At 40.4% G+C, this 15,695-nt stretch overlaps 2 protein-coding genes and 1 pseudogene across 2 annotated transcripts in view; 1 reads left to right on the top strand and 2 right to left on the bottom strand.

Annotated features, from left to right (window-relative positions):
- Positions 1-4,876, bottom strand: part of myo5aa (myosin VAa) — a 79,484-nt gene extending 74,608 nt beyond the window's left edge. Inside the window, exon 1 of the mRNA XM_049593716.1 lies at positions 4,578-4,876. Coding sequence (XP_049449673.1) covers positions 4,578-4,604 — 27 coding nt within the window. The 5' untranslated portion in view covers positions 4,605-4,876. The remainder of the gene's footprint in view (positions 1-4,577) is intronic.
- A 1,066-nt stretch (positions 4,877-5,942) lies between these two features.
- On the top strand, positions 5,943-8,896 carry LOC125880087 (uncharacterized; annotated as a pseudogene).
- Positions 8,897-9,643: 747 nt separating this feature from the next.
- On the bottom strand, positions 9,644-15,484 carry arpp19a (cAMP-regulated phosphoprotein 19a). The gene is made up of 3 exons (XM_049602222.1): positions 15,279-15,484; positions 14,197-14,319; positions 9,644-11,390 (listed from the first exon to the last, which is right to left on the bottom strand). The coding sequence occupies exons 1-3, from the start codon at positions 15,333-15,335 to the stop codon at positions 11,220-11,222; spliced, it is 351 nt and encodes a 116-aa protein (XP_049458179.1). The 5' UTR covers positions 15,336-15,484; the 3' UTR covers positions 9,644-11,219.
- Positions 15,485-15,695: the final 211 nt, after the last annotated feature.

Here is a 15,695-nt window from a genome sequence, read left to right as displayed (position 1 = left end):
ATTAAGTAGTCCTTTAAATGTGGCTAGAATATGCTTTGCTGTTGCCCCCCTTCACAGCAGTACACTGCTTAACTTCCCTGTCAGTATACCTGCCTGCTTCTCTAAAATGGGAGCATGTTGATGCACTGACTATGGATAAGCACCTCATACAACCCCACTTTAAAAAATCCAAACTAGCACTTTCAGTTATTATTATTACCAGCGCTTTAACCGTCCGCCACTTTTTGAGCTGAGTAGGCATGTCTTTTGAAAAACCCAGATAACGACACAGATAGGGTCAACTTTTACATAAAAGATCAGGAAGGCTCAGTTTTCCATAAGCAGACTACTTCTTCTTGTGTGTCCTGTGTCTTACCGTGGCTGACCAGAGGGCAACAAAACAAAAACAATCATCCTGAATGTGGTGAGCGTTGTTTATTACTGCCTCACTGTAGCTCCTGCTGCTGATTGACAGCCAGCCACAGGCCTAGCTACAGTAAACTCACTGATACAGACAAATCAAGGCTGTCTGAACTGCCATCACAGGCAATGCGCCCTACAGCTCTGTATCTTCTACACGTTAAGCTTGTTGTGAAAAAGAAAATCTGCAGAGACAATAGCTTTCTTCTCAATTTAGTATCATAAATCAATGCTGAGTCTAGTAATGCTAAAAATAAGGCACATGCACTAGGTGTGTTACAGCACAACACTCCTGCAAATGCAGTATGTATTTTTGAAACTCTAGGGTGTGCGCTGAATAGCCTTTCCATCTCTGAGTCATGTAATGGAGTGTCGCCTCACTTTCATTTCCATGAGAATATCCTCCCTCTCTTTCACCTCTGCCTGTAGTCACACAGCACTGTTTCATTCACATCCACCACCTCTTGGTGGCTTTCATCCTGATTTGTTTTACTTACTTTACGTGGCTCACGTAAATAAAATAGACTGAATTAAGTCTCATTTAAATAAATGCAATTAATGCTTACAACTGCAGCTTCTTCCCTCTAAAACCAATAAAGTCCGCCTTCACCTTTGAATCACCTCTACTGGCAGTCAGGTCAGTCAGGAGCCAAATGTGGATTGGAACAGAATCTGATGCGGTGTGTGTATTTGTAAATGTGTGTATATGTGTATTAGTGTGTATGTGTGCATGTTAACCAAGCAGATCCAACCTGCTCAATAGGCTTCTATAAGGCTGACTCATACGCACAAAGAACAGAGTGTTTTCCACCCCTGTGTTGGAAAAGTAAATCACAGAGAGGGGTCTGACATCAGCAGCAGACTTCTAAAACACACTGTACCATTCAAAGCAGAAACTAATTTTGTGTTTTCCCGGCCACGCTGACAAGTTTCACCTCACTCCTTTGCAATTAAAACCACTTAACAACCAACAAGATTCTTATGAACCAAGACAGCCAAATTGATGGATAGCTACAAGCCAAATCCTGCTGAGAAAGGAAACTAATTGAGCTGTTTAGGCCAGAAGCTACTTGTATTTTGTTAGACTGGTTGTAATTTCTCACCTAGGTGCTATTTAACCAGACCCATCACATATTAATCACTTTTGCTGAAAGAGAGTGAAAGCAGGGAGCAACCCTTATTTGTCCTAAATTTACAATACAATCTGACATAAAACTGCATGCTCGACCAACATGTTTTAGACTGTTTTCACTGATACCATCATCACTACTACGAAGACACATTATTAACTGTAGCAAAAATCTAACTTGTTTGCTGGGAGGAGATCCTGAAAATTAGAAGGCATCTGGCAGGACACTGAACGTAAAAAAAAGCTCATTTTTGTCAGGATCCCCAATAGCAGTACCCTAAAGCACAGCTAGTCTTCCAGAGTTCACATGTTTGATCTATGACATGTCAGAAAATTGTAAAAAACAAAATAATTTATTTATTTATTTATTTATTTTTAAATCAAATTTGGTCAGACCAACAATCCAAATTCAAAGATAATTTAAAGGCATACTGTTGGTTACTGTTTGAACACAGTATTATTGGCATTGAAAGTCAAAATTAAAGCCAACACCAGACTAGTGTTTTGGCTCGCAATGTTTGCATTTTATCGGTGCTGTGTTTTCAATTTTTGTAGCTTCCTCTTGGCTGCGTGCTTCTCATGGTCTGGCACATGGTCCCTACCTTTTTATAAAGTGCCGACCTCACCTGCATGCTGTGACCAGGAATGTCCTGAAAACAGGAAAGCAAGACGAAAAGAACGAAATACAGGCAGAGGGCAGGGTCTATACAGATAAATACACCATCACGTACTTCTAGTGGGTCAGTAGGGCTGCAACTAACGCTTCTTTTTATCGCAAAATAATCTCTTGAATATTTTATCGATGAATCAATTAGTTGATTAGTATATAAAATGTCAGAAAATGGTGAAAAATGTTAATCAGTGTTTCCCAAAGCCAAATATGACGTCCTCAAATGTCTTGTTTTGTCCACACCCCAAAAGTATTCAGTTTATTGTCAAAAAGGAATGAAGAAACCAGAAAATATTCACATTTAAGAAACTGGGATTTGAGAATTTTTACCTTTTTTTCTTAAAAAAAAAATACTAAAACCAACTGATTTACTATCAAATTAGTTGTGGATTAATGTAATAGTTGATAACTAATCAACTAGAAAAGCACTCAGAGCACAGACCTCCGCCAAGCAGCTCGGATTTCCCGCCATTTTATTATTTTATCCACTTCGCTTCAACCGATCACCATCAAAAATTTATCATCTGTTCCTTGTCCCATTATCAACCTTTCCTGAAAACTTCATCAAAATCCGTTCAGAACTATTTGAGTTATTTTGCAGACAAACAAACAGACAAACGGACCAGCGCCGGCGAAAACATAACCTCCTTGGCGGAGGTAATTAATCCATTAATTGTTGCAGCTCTATGGGTCATAAGCAGTGAGGAGGGGGATTATACTTGATTTGTATGAGTCCATTCATTGTTTTTTTTTTTTAAAGAAAATCCTTCCATAGTATGCCTTTAAATTACTTATTAAAATTAGAAGAATTATCACTGATTAGGATGAGAAAATCAGCAAATATTCACATTTAGGGAACCAGAGCAGAGTGGAACCAGTGAATATTTGCTTTGCTTTTAAACATGGCTTGTTTCTGCTCAATTTTCTGTTGATCAAAAAACAGATTTATCAAATTATTTAAGCACTAAATATTTGCCTCTCTCCTTTAATATCTGAGGTCAGGATCAGCACCCCAAGGAGCTGGCAGGGACTCAAACATTTCAGCAGAGAGTCCATTTGCTGACACAGGGTTCAAATCTGTGTCATCTGGTTCAAACACATTGTCTTTGACCACTTGTCTAAGCTTGTCTCACACACTTAAGACAACAGAGGCCTGAACATACTCCTATCAACACCAGAGGTCCGACTGAAAGTAAAGAGGTTCAAATTACAAATACACTACAGTGCTGCTGTTAAGTGGAGATATAAAAAGGCATTTCAATAGCGATTGTCGTCACAACACACACACACACACACACACACACACACACACACAGTCACGTTTCCTCATCACCACCACAACCTTATTCAAGCTGAACACACCAGCTGTCAAAGTAGGGGGATGGGTGACTCATCTCCTTCTCCCTCACACACACACACACACACACACACACACACACACACACACACACACAATTTCCTATCTTATTTAACATTTGCAATCACAGAAATGCAGCAGCAGCACTTGTGACCTTGTGAGTCCTCCTCATCAGCAGCAGTGTCATGTTCTCCTCACTGAGCATCTGAGACTACAGAGCTACAGAGAGGCTGCAGGGCCTCTGCTAGTCTAAACACCCTGGATGCTAAAGGATGCTACAGGGTGCTAAAGGATGCTACAGGGTGCTACACTGTCCGGATGCGGCGAGCATCGCAGCAGTACTGGTACCCAACCTGCAGGACTCGGCTCGCACACAGGAGAGCCGGGTCACAGGCTTGACACACAGCCAATATTAAAAAAATAAAATAAATTAAACACTAACGTGAGACCATGTACAGGTTTGAGCTAGCGCCAAATGGTTTAAAATGAAAACCAGAGCCTCCATGATGGCTGGCACCGCCTTTGCATCATCCCAGCCCCCTAGCCTCCAGTGGGGGATGATGGTGTACAATATAAAGGCCCGGGAGGACAACATATCTTGTTTAGGGTGGACAGACAAGGTGATACATGACAAAATAATACTGATAAAGCTAATTTTGTCTTCGATGTAAAGGACAGCAGGGACACAGGCTGCCGCATCCGTTAACGTTGCTTTCTGTCAGCTGCACCCATTACAGCCTGAAGTGACATCTATATTTAAACACCTAAAAACACTGCGTGTCAGAACAGCATGTTTTATGTGATTTTGAATATAATTTTCATTCATTTAAACCCACAAACCAGTCTGATATTAAAAAAAGCCACGGGTTATCGTGGCGAAAATCAAACTGTCAGCATGTTTATCCGGAGAGCATCTTTAAAATCTGGAGCCATTTAGCATTAAGCTAACCTCTGCGACTGTGACATTTATTCAGCTAACATGCTAGCACCTAGCTATACACATAAATATACACTTGTTTTACCTTTGTGTACAGCTCCGACGCTGCCATGACGGTCACACGCTATGTCCTTTCTCCAGTGAGGGCTAAAACTCCGGCAGGTCTCGGCGCTGCTGCATGGGAGGGTGTGTGTGTGTGTGTGTGTGTGTGTAAGTGTTCATGTAGCGGAGGGAGAAATCCTTTGTTGCTGCTCCAGGGGACTCAAGGGGAAGATGTGCCTCTTATCGCCATGATAACCTGGAGAGCTTGAGGCTGCTGCTGAGGTTTCGGTGTCTCACTTTGCATTCTGGGTACGATGGATGAAATGATTCAGCCAAACGGAGAGGGCTGCTGCCGCGTGGGAAACTGCGCCCCCTAGTGCTCGCGAGGTGGTAATACACCAACAAAACATGTTCCTACGCTAAATAATGTAGTTCCTAGAAAAATAGTCCAGTCAATGTGTGGTGTGACCTGGGGAAAACTGCAATATTAACCATTCAAAGTTTTTTGTGATCTCTTGGGACAACCAGATAACATATTAAAAGTATACCCAGCCAAAACATTAAAACCACTGACAGGTGAAGTGAATAACTTCACCAACAGAACAATGCATTGGAACAAAATAATCAAAGTTATTCACTTCACCTGTCAGTGGTTTTAATGTTTTGGCTGATTGGTGTATACTTAAAGGATCAAGGTAAAATCAGGATTCAAATTTGGGGCCATCGTGTCACAGATTCACACAAAGAAGTGCATATCTCTGCTCCTGAACATGATATTTATATATAATCTAAATCTAAATATTATTTTTTTAGGATGTTTCTTTTTTTGTTTTTATACATATAACCATCAGATATGACCTGTTCTGCAAGTAGGGGTTACCTTTACCCCAAAATGACCTTTTTTTTAATCCAAACAAAGTCAGCAAAATTAGGCTATAAAGCATATTATCGTTTAATTTTCTGCACATACAAATTTGTTGGTCCATGAAAACCATGATGCATATCAACACTGAGACTGAGACCTTAAATGAGACCAAACTTTAAACATACCATGGCTTTTTCTGTGTTTGGATTAACCGTTGGTGCCATTGAAGGTTGATATACAGTACAGGCCAAAAGTTTGGACACACCTTCTCATTCAATGCGTTTTCTTTATTTTCATGACTATTTACATTGTAGATTCTCACTGAAGGCATCAAAACTATGAATGAACACATGTGGAGTTATGTACTTAACAAAAAAAAGGTGAAATAACTGAAAACATGTTTTATATTCTAGTTTCTTCAAAATAGCCACCCTTTGCTCTGATTACTGCTTTGCACACTCTTGGCATTCTCTCGATGAGCTTCAAGAGGTAGTCACCTGAAATGGTTTCCACTTCACAGGTGTGCCTTATCAGAGTTAATTAGTGGAATTTCTTGCTTTATCAATGGGGTTGGGACCATCAGTTGTGTTGTGCAGAAGTCAGGTTAATACACAGCCGACAGCCCTATTGGACAACTGTTAAAATTCATATTATGGCAAGAACCAATCAGCTAACTAAAGAAAAACGAGTGGCCATCATTACTTTAAGAAATGAAGGTCAGTCAGTCAGGAAAATTGCAAAAACTTTAAATGTGTCCCCAAGTGGAGTCGCAAAAACCATCAAGCGCTACAACGAAACTGGCACACATGAGGACCGACCCAGGAAAGGAAGACCAAGAGTCACCTCTGCTTCTGAGGATAAGTTCATCCTAGTAACCAGCCTCAGAAATCGCAAGTTCACAGCAGCTCAGATCAGAGACCAGATAAATGCCACACAGAGTTCTAGCAGCAGACCCATCTCTAGAACAACTGTTAAGAGGAGACTGCGAATCAGGCCTTCATGGTCAAATAGCTGCTAGGAAACCACTGCTAAGGAGAGGCAACAAGCAGAAGAGATTTGTTTGGGCCAAGAAACACAAGGAATGGACATTAGACCAGTGGAAATCTGTGCTTTGGTCTGATGAGTCCAAATTTGAGATCTTTGGTTCCAACCGCCGTGTCTTTGTGAGGCGCAGAAAAGGTGAAGCGGATGGATTCCACATGCCTGGTTCCCACTGTGAAGCATGGAGGAGGAGGTGTGATGGTGTGGGGGTGTTTTGCTGGTGACACTGTTGGGGATTTATTCAAAATTGAAGGCACACTGAACCAGCATGGCTACCACAGCATCCTGCAGCGACATGCCATCCCATCCGGTTTGCGTTTAGTTGGGCGATCATTTATTTTTCAACAGGACAATGACCCCAAACACACCTCCAGGCTGTGTAAGGGCTATTTGACCAAGAAGGAGAGTGATGGAGTGCTGCGGCAGATGACCTGGCCTCCACAGTCACCGGACCTGAACCCAATCCAGATGGTTTGGGGTGAGCTGGACCGCAGAGTGAAGGCAAAGGGGCCAACAAGTGCTAAACACCTCTGGGAACTCCTTCAAGTCTGTTGGAAAACCATTTCAGGTGACTACCTCTTGAAGCTCATGGAGAGAATGCCAAGAGTGTGCAAAGCAGTAATCAGAGCAAAGGGTGGCTATTTTGAAGAAACTAGAATATAAAACATGTTTTCAGTTATTTCACCTTTTTGTTAAGTACATAACTCCACATGTGTTCATTCATAGTTTTGATGCCTTCAGTGAGAATCTACAATGTAAATAGTCATGAAAATAAAGAAAACGCATTGAATGAGAAGGTGTGTCCAAACTTTTGGCCTGTACTGTATGTGACGAAGCTGCCGCTTGAGAAGGGTTATTATGTTGAAATATCATCTAGAGATGAAGAGTTTTTTTACAATACCAAACTAGAATTTGCCACCTTACGTAGTACCAAGATCACAACCTATTCCCCATAATGTTTTCGACCCTACCAAATAGATGTTTCCACTATTGCCCTGTATGTGTTTCCCGTCCCATCCCATCGAAGATGTACAGGATGTCTTTTTCTGGCACATCATCATGAGGCACAGCATTTCATATTGCTTTTGCCATTTATTTAGATTGAAATAATTTGTTTTAAGTGAATGAAAAAATAAGATGATGACAACAAGAGTAAAAATGCTAATAGAATAGGTTAATAGAATAGTGTAGAAAAGTTGCTGGTAGAACCAGTCAGCTCACACACACAGTACCTCCATGTCAACCTAACCCTTCACTTCCCCTGCACTACAGTCCCCTACATAACTCTCAAACTTACCATGAATGATGCCGTTATAGATACTAAATATAGATGGAAGAATTTATAGCCAGTTGAGATGCAGTGACACCAATAGGAGAGTGTGGCACAAACTGCAAGTGAAAAATTTGGCCAAAAAAAGGTTGTTGGGTCGTCACAGGTACAATACATCAGAATGTTAAAACAGGATTTAATGAAAAGATTGGCCCCAAAAACTTTGGAAAAGACACCAGATTTACTGAAGATGTGTACATACATAGACCCTCTAATATTAACATAATTTTACCTAGACCATGTAACTGTAAAATGTTGAAACTTTGCTTTTGACCTTGAAAAAGAACATGTTCCAATAAATCTATGACGGTATACTTTTAATATATGATGCAGGAGAGTATAAGGACCAATAAAAACTATGAAACATTACTACTGCAAATTCCCCTAGGTTGGGCCCATTTTTGTGTTAGATTTACTGGACTATATAGCAACATGGTTAGCGCGCAACTCAGACAAAACCAAACGGATGCTGTTCACCAAGGCTACACACACTGAGTGTTTTAATTTTCATTCCAAATGGCAAAACAACATATAGTCTCACAACACTTATTGTCCAGCCAGATATCAGTGTGTTTAAGCATCATATTGACACTCTGATTACCAAACTGAGAACAATGCTTGGCTTTCTGTGCAGAAATAAGATTTGTTTCCATTTTCTACATAGAAATATAATTGTAGAATCAATATTTTAAACTGTTTTGGATTATGGGGATGTTATATAAGGAAAAGTTGCCACCTTTCAATTGAAATTACACAATGCTTTCTACCACTCAGCCCTAAGGTTCATAAGAGGTGATCCTTACAGCACTCACCACTGGCATCTTTACCTAAAGGTCTGCTAGTCACATTTAGCTGTGAAGTGGGATCAGCATTTTATTCATCTTTAAAGCTTTGATATAAATAATTCCACCCTTAAACTCTGACCTCACATAACACATTACTTGCACACAGAATAGGTTGTTGCTCCACATTTCCTTCATCAGAACTGAACTAGGAACAGTCATTTTCCTGTAGTGCATCTAACACATGGAATAAACTGCAATATACCGTATAATATAACGTAAATTGTACCTACACTGTGTTTTATGTGGCTGTCTTTCACAGCTGCCTGCTCCACCCTCTATAAAATAAATGATTATGAAAAGCCTTCAGAATCATCAATTAATTTTTATTTAATTTAGGTACGTCATGTAAATAATTAATAATATATTTTAAGAATATATCCCACACATATGAATGTTTTTGTCCATTTTGCAGTTTTATTGAATATGTGAAAATGCTGGTATAGCAGTATTTTGTGTACAAGGAATTTGTGTTCTTTATTCATATGTGTATGATTTAAAAATAAAAAAAAGAATGTGGAAAAAAAAAAACCCACCACCTTTCACTTGGCAAAGTTTTTTTACAATCATTTAAGCAAGGGTAGCCCTAACTACGGCATGAATCACAGAAGCTGTTATTTCTTTTGGAAAAGTAAAAATTGAATGTAATATGTAGGAACATCTTGCAGTATAATGCAACTAAAATGTCCTTAGAATAAAAAGGTTATGTTACATTTTTGATGAGCCTGTTGAAAGAGATTCAACAGTAATTTCTAACATTTCACTCTGATCTAAATTTATAAGTGCTCAAGTCTTTAAGTGTCACTGGCTGTGGTGCTGGATTCCCTCTGATTGCAGTTTTTATGCACCCTTCTGTTGATAGCTACAGTAGTGCATTACTGGTGGCCCTGATACTGGTTAATTAACCACATAATGGAATAAAAAATATTTTTAAGGTCAAATGTGTACACTGTTTACACAACTAAAAGCACCTTAAACATGTCATAAACATCAAAAAGACAAAATAACACACACATGATACAGCAACCAAACATTTGTGCAAAACTATTTTATTTACAAAACAAAATGGCACAAAGTGACAGCAGGGCAGCCATATACATGCACAGCTCAGACAGATGTTGTGCTAGCTTAGATTTACCACATCGCAGGTAAATTTCATCCAGTCAGTAATGACCCTGGGAAAGCACTACACAGGGCCAAGGACATTTTTTCAAATAAAAGTACTTTGACTTATGAGTATAGAAGGTTTTTCCCAAGTCTGAACATGATTCATAACACTATTTGTTCCCAGTGCCAAGACCTGCTCCCAGTACTTTTTTTTAACCATAAATTTAGTCTACTAACGGCATACAGGACACAAAGACTGGTCCCTACTGACAGAAATGTAGCTTTTAGATCCCATACAGTCCCCTACATTGTCTTTCAGTATGGTAACATTCATGACAACTTGTAACTGTAAACTTTGACCCGAGTGTTTTGACCCATCATCTGAGGCTGACATGGAGGGCACACCACAAATACAGTGCCAACGTTCAACATTACATTTCAAACGGAAGCAACATGTCTTCCTTTCACTCTCAAGTTTCAAGATGTCTTGAATGCATCATCTACATGCCATCCAGTGCTTGTACGCTGCACCTGAGCTTTTCAGCACGTGTAAATGTCTGTGTTCAGTGCACCTTGATGAATAAAAATGGAGCTCAGCGAGGTTTGCCTTTGGGAGCCCTGCGTCACACATGCAGTTCCACATCACACTCTGGCCTTTGCTGTGTGGTTCTTTAGTACAGCTTCCTCCCATGGTTCAACAATCAAAGTGTTAACAAAACTGAGCTTGGCCTCTGGATTACTATATTCAGTAAATCACAAGCATATTGACAATATAATTTAGAATAAGGACATACAGTGAATGATACAAATCCGATGTAAAACGCTCTAAAAAGCTGACATCTGCCCCTGTGCCGAACAAAAGGAAATATATATATATATATGTATACACACACACACACACACACACACACACACACACACACACACACGCACACGCGCACACACACTTCCAAACTGAGATCCTGATGCCCATACTAAAGCTCCCCAAACAAACAAGATGCAGCTTCTGCTGCTCGCCCCCATCTTTAGCCAGTAAACACAGCGGTATCAGTCGTCTATCAGTCGCACACAGACGTCACTACCCGCTCACACTCACACTTGGATGTCTTTCAGTGTATCTTACATGGAAGTAAAGAGAAAATAAAAAGGAACATGGAAAAGTAAAAGGACAATGACAGCAGGGCAGTCAGTTTGGAAGAGTAGTGAGGGAAAACAACAAGGATAGGAGGCAGTAAAGGCAGGGCTAGATGAAACAAAAATAGACAGGATTTGACAGTATCAGCTAGCCAGTTTGCTGGGTGCCAGGTGTGGGTTCCTGCTGGGTGGGGTCCAGGCTGGTGGGGAGGGGGCAGAGGCAGGGGACAGGTACTGTGACCAGTGGAGCAGAGGAAGGGGATAGATACTGTAAGGGGCGGGAGAGGTAATGTTACAGCTCTGAGACATGGGAGGAAAGGGTTAGGGCTGGGAGGTGCTGCGGCGGCTGTCGAGGCTGTGCGTGCATCAGCCTGCCAGTTTACTGGCCACCAGAGAAGGTTTCCTCTGGGGCAGGTCTTGGGGGGTGGGGATGTGGTCTCCTGTGATCTCCGTCTTCTCTGGGGCAGCTGTCGGCAACTGCTTGTTCTTGATCTTGGCTTTAGCCATGTTGTAGTCGCCAGAGTCAAAGTACTTTTGCTGTAGAGAGACATTAAGATTTAAATTTGTGTGTGATCTATAAAAAATGAACACATTAACTACATTGCAAAGAGAAAATAAGGCATTGTCAGTATGCAACATGTACATCAAAGAACACTTCTACTTTGCACATGTGTTACAGTGGATGATTTGCACTGTTTTCTGTTAAAAACACTGAATGTAAACAGGACTTTTGCTTACAGGAAAACTCCACAGGGCACCTCTTAGATACAGTATTTAAGCTTGTTTGGCAGGCAAGATAAATATATTTAGGACTGTAACTAAACATCATTTCTTTATTAGGTCTTCTTTATCAATTGTTTTTATGATTCAGAAAATAATTGAAACTGTGACTTGTCTCAACTTTTGTCAAATGTCTGCCACGGGTTATAACCTGAAGGTATTAAACTTATGATTTTTAAAAACTAGAAAAGCCTGTAATCATCAAATGTTTGATTTGATATGTTTGTTTAACTTGATATACAACTTAATATTTTGTGAATCAAAAAATTAATCAGTGACTCAATTTAGCAGTCTAAAGTGTAAAGACATAAAATAGTGCTGCACTTTATCGATCAATCAATTTATGGATTATTAAAGACTGATTATTAAGTCTATCAAAATGGCAAATAATGAAATACATTTTCAAAAATTAAGTCAAGTTCGCCTCACAAGTGATTACCAGAACCTACCTGATGACCTCAAATCGCCTGTTTTCCTTGGCCAGCAGTGTATGAATTACAACGTTATCAAAACAGAGGGAAACAGCTAATCCTCACATTTGAGAGGATGCATACCAGCAAGTCATCACTGGTATATTTGCTTGATAGATTAACTGCTGTTTATCATGATAATCCAATGATGTCTGTCTATGTATAATCATTCCAGCACTACAGTAATATACTGTATGTATAGTACAGTATATGGAGACACTTCTTATATATGTTGTTGCCATTTTAAACACCTCGCTGAAACTAACACAGTTGAGTAAAACATCACTGCAATAAATTCTGCCTTCATGAAGGTTATAATGTTCAGGCACCTTTAAAACTGTTGAGGTGTTGACTGCAGTTTGGGATGTCCCTAATTTGCACTGTGCTACACTGAGAGGTATAAAAAGTTTTGTTTGTTCTCAATGATAAATGGCATGGTATGGGAAACTCTAAAGAAGGAGCTTTGGGGTTAAAAATTAATTTCTCAAGCTTAGTTTAGGCACCATATAAACTTGAACTGAGGGTTAGTGTAGCGTTATCAACAAAAAGAATGACAGTGGGTTTAGGGAGTGTACCTGAGGGGTATTCCAGGTAGGAGGTTCAACAAACTCTGAGTCTAACCCTGAACTCTGAGTTGATTTACCCTGAGATGGGAAACTCTGAATTACCGGTTCCAGAACAGCTGATTTGAGTTAGTTCAGTCAACTCTGAGTATGTTCACTCTGAGTTAAACCGACAATAAAAAGCCATCATCAATGGAGCTCCGACTCCACGATTCACCATGGCAACAGGTAAATACAAGACAGTGCCTCCATTTTAATCCAGTGGATGTAGAGATATTAATGCATGTGTAGCAGACGGTGCACGTTTATCTTTAAAAGAAGAGCCTGAGTCAGAGCGAGGAAAGTGTAAATAAGGTAACCATAAAGTTAATAAAAAAAGTTTTATTCAGTGTTGTCCGTTTATTCATCATTTATCAGACTTACATAATTCTTAATGAAGATAAAGTGGTGGAATCTGACTGTGTATCAGGCTGTCGATACATTACGTTATATTAATAATATATAATAATATATTTGTTCAGATTTAATCTGATGGGGAAAAACACAGGAGGCAGCAACTGAAAAAATAGGAAGATTTAAAACATATAGGCTAGGCTATAGATCAAAGACATAAAGACATGACTGTAAACTCACAGTCTGACCCAGTAATAATATGTTTGATGATGTGCACTTGAAAAGACGTTGAGGTTAAAATACAGTAGATGCTGGACATCTATTTGTATCTTGACTCAGCAGCATTCAGTGACTTTATTTCAGCTACAAATGTAGTAAATGTAAAGACACTGAAATGATGCACCATGGCTCACTCAGAAATATTAACATATAATCCCGAATATTAGGCTATAGGAATTATGTTCCATCAGTGCGACCAATGACATCAGTGATAGAGATCATTAGTCATCGATACTACGTGTCTAAAGCTTCATACCGATTTTTAAAATTTAAATAATTAGACATACACATTATGTGCAATAAACATTTCGTAGCTGCTCTAACAGACTGACAGTCTGATCCTTGTGCACAGTGTTATAAAAAATAATAAATATAAAAAGGACAGAGGTTTGATTCTGAGCTGAGGATGAATTCTCGCTGTGTAACATTTGAATGTTAAGATAAAAACCGATGTCCAAAGAAATGATTGATGTGCATAAATTCAGTAACTTAAGACAGTCCTGAGTAACAAACTAATATCCAGCAGGATTTAGACTGTGACAGACGGTAAATCTCTTTGATACAAGCTTTGACACGGACTGAATGAATGAGGAAATGAAACAGCGTGTAAGAGGGAGGAGACAGAGAAAAACTCAGGGTTTATTGAAGAAAACCTGTCAGCGAGCAGGTTATGTTCACAGAGTCTGTTACCATGGTGACTGACTCAGAGTTTCAGTTACCTCTCTTTCTGGAACGGATAACTCAGAGTTTCCCTCATCTCAGGGTTAACTTACTCTGAGTTTTCACATAACCCGCTTTCTGGAATACCCCCCTGGTGAACTATGAATGTTTTGTAGACAAACACAAGAGATTACTCACCCCCTTGGTGAGGCGTTTGCGAAGCAGGTCAGAGCCCCCAGGTTTATTTCCTAACTGTGGGTATCTGGCTTTCAGTTTAGCCTCCTCCGCTTTCTCAGGACTGATCACCTTCTCCTGGACCTCCTGAAAACAAGCAGAAGCATTAGGCTTCAAAACAAAGGGAAGCAGGTTACTCAACAACCACATGCAGCACAACAACAGAGAATATGAACTAGGTGCCTCAGGGCTTCAGCTAAAACATGTCAGCTGATGGCAATGCAGTACAGAACACAGTCAGACGTTTACACAAACCCAACATTAATGCAACACATGCAACACTAGTTAAGTCTAATAAAGCCGGTTATAACAATATCAGCACGGAAGTACTTAAATATTAACCTGCCTGGGATAGTGTTAATCCATGTTGGTTTTATAGGGCTCTGCAGTCCATCAAGCTAATTGGAAATATTGACTAATGTTCTGTCGACAGCAACACCCTCTCAGAGTACACACTACAGAACTAACGTTACTCGGTTGAGTGTGATGGAGTACCGTTTAGGATTAACCGCAAAATGTCCTGTTAAATAACCGTCAGTTTGTTGCTTGCTAACAGCTGGGGCGATTCGCTAGCTAGCAAGCTAGCTGCACGGGGAATCGCGGTAGCCACAGTAGAGTAAAGGATAACGTTACTGTAACTGACGTTAGGCTTCAAACCGGAGTACAGCAATCTGTTGGGTTGTGCTAAGCTAACGTTAGCACCTAAGCTAACGGTTTCCCATTTTCCAGTGTGAATGTCATGACAGTTAGCTTGGCGAGTAGCGAGCTGCTAGCATTAGCTGGTAGCACCTCTGACATTCACACCAACCACCCGAAACATTTACTAGAAACTGAAACGGCAAGCCAGCTAGCCGATAACAATATGTGGTTATGAAATTTGAGAAATGATATTAACTATTCCACCCAGGGCTTTGTAGGTGGTTTCGGCTGATATGTCAACAATGACGAGCGCGGGGCGAAGCAGCTAAGCTATAAAACGTAGCTAGCATTAGCTGCAACAAAGTCAGCGGTGCTGTTGCTAAGCTGCTAACCCGCCGCACAGTTACCTTCTCCTCCATGGGGGTCTCCTCGGCTGCCTGCGTCTCTTCGCTCTCCCCCGACATTTCTATAATATCGTGATCTCAGACAAGAGATTGCTCACTAGTTGAACAAGTGATCCACAAATCCCCCTGCTCTGACTTTGCGTTCCCATACAAGTCCTACACAGGCGAGCGCGCACTCCCACACAAGAAATACTACGTCACATGCGGAGACACCATGCGCGCACACGTTCGGGCACTCCTGCCGCGCACCCGCACATAGTGCTGGGATCGGATTTACATTGCGTAACATACCGATCAGCTGTTAGACCCATGTGCTGCAGAGCTGGCTCTAGCCACTTTGATGCCCTAGGCGGGATTAGGGTTCGCCCCCCCCCTTCTAGTTTAACATATTTTTTTGAAGGGGGATTAGCTATTCTAGCT

This window comes from Epinephelus fuscoguttatus, linkage group LG2 (assembly GCF_011397635.1).
Source record: "Epinephelus fuscoguttatus linkage group LG2, E.fuscoguttatus.final_Chr_v1".
NCBI lineage: Eukaryota > Metazoa > Chordata > Actinopteri > Perciformes > Serranidae > Epinephelus > Epinephelus fuscoguttatus.
The sequence above is the reverse complement of the archived record's forward strand: the minus strand, read 5'-3'. Positions and strand labels throughout refer to the sequence as shown.

Bases quoted from the DNA above. Each gene is read 5' to 3' on its own strand.
- arpp19a (XM_049602222.1), bottom strand. From the start codon at position 15,335: ATGTCGGGGGAGAGCGAAGAGACGCAGGCAGCCGAGGAGACCCCCATG. The intron at 14,320-15,278 runs GTAACTGTGCGG...GCTTGTTTTCAG, and splicing joins AGACCCCCATGGAGGAGAAG to GAGGTCCAGGAGAAGGTGAT. The intron at 11,391-14,196 runs GTGAGTAATCTC...GTCTCTCTACAG, and splicing joins GCAAACGCCTCACCAAGGGG to CAAAAGTACTTTGACTCTGG.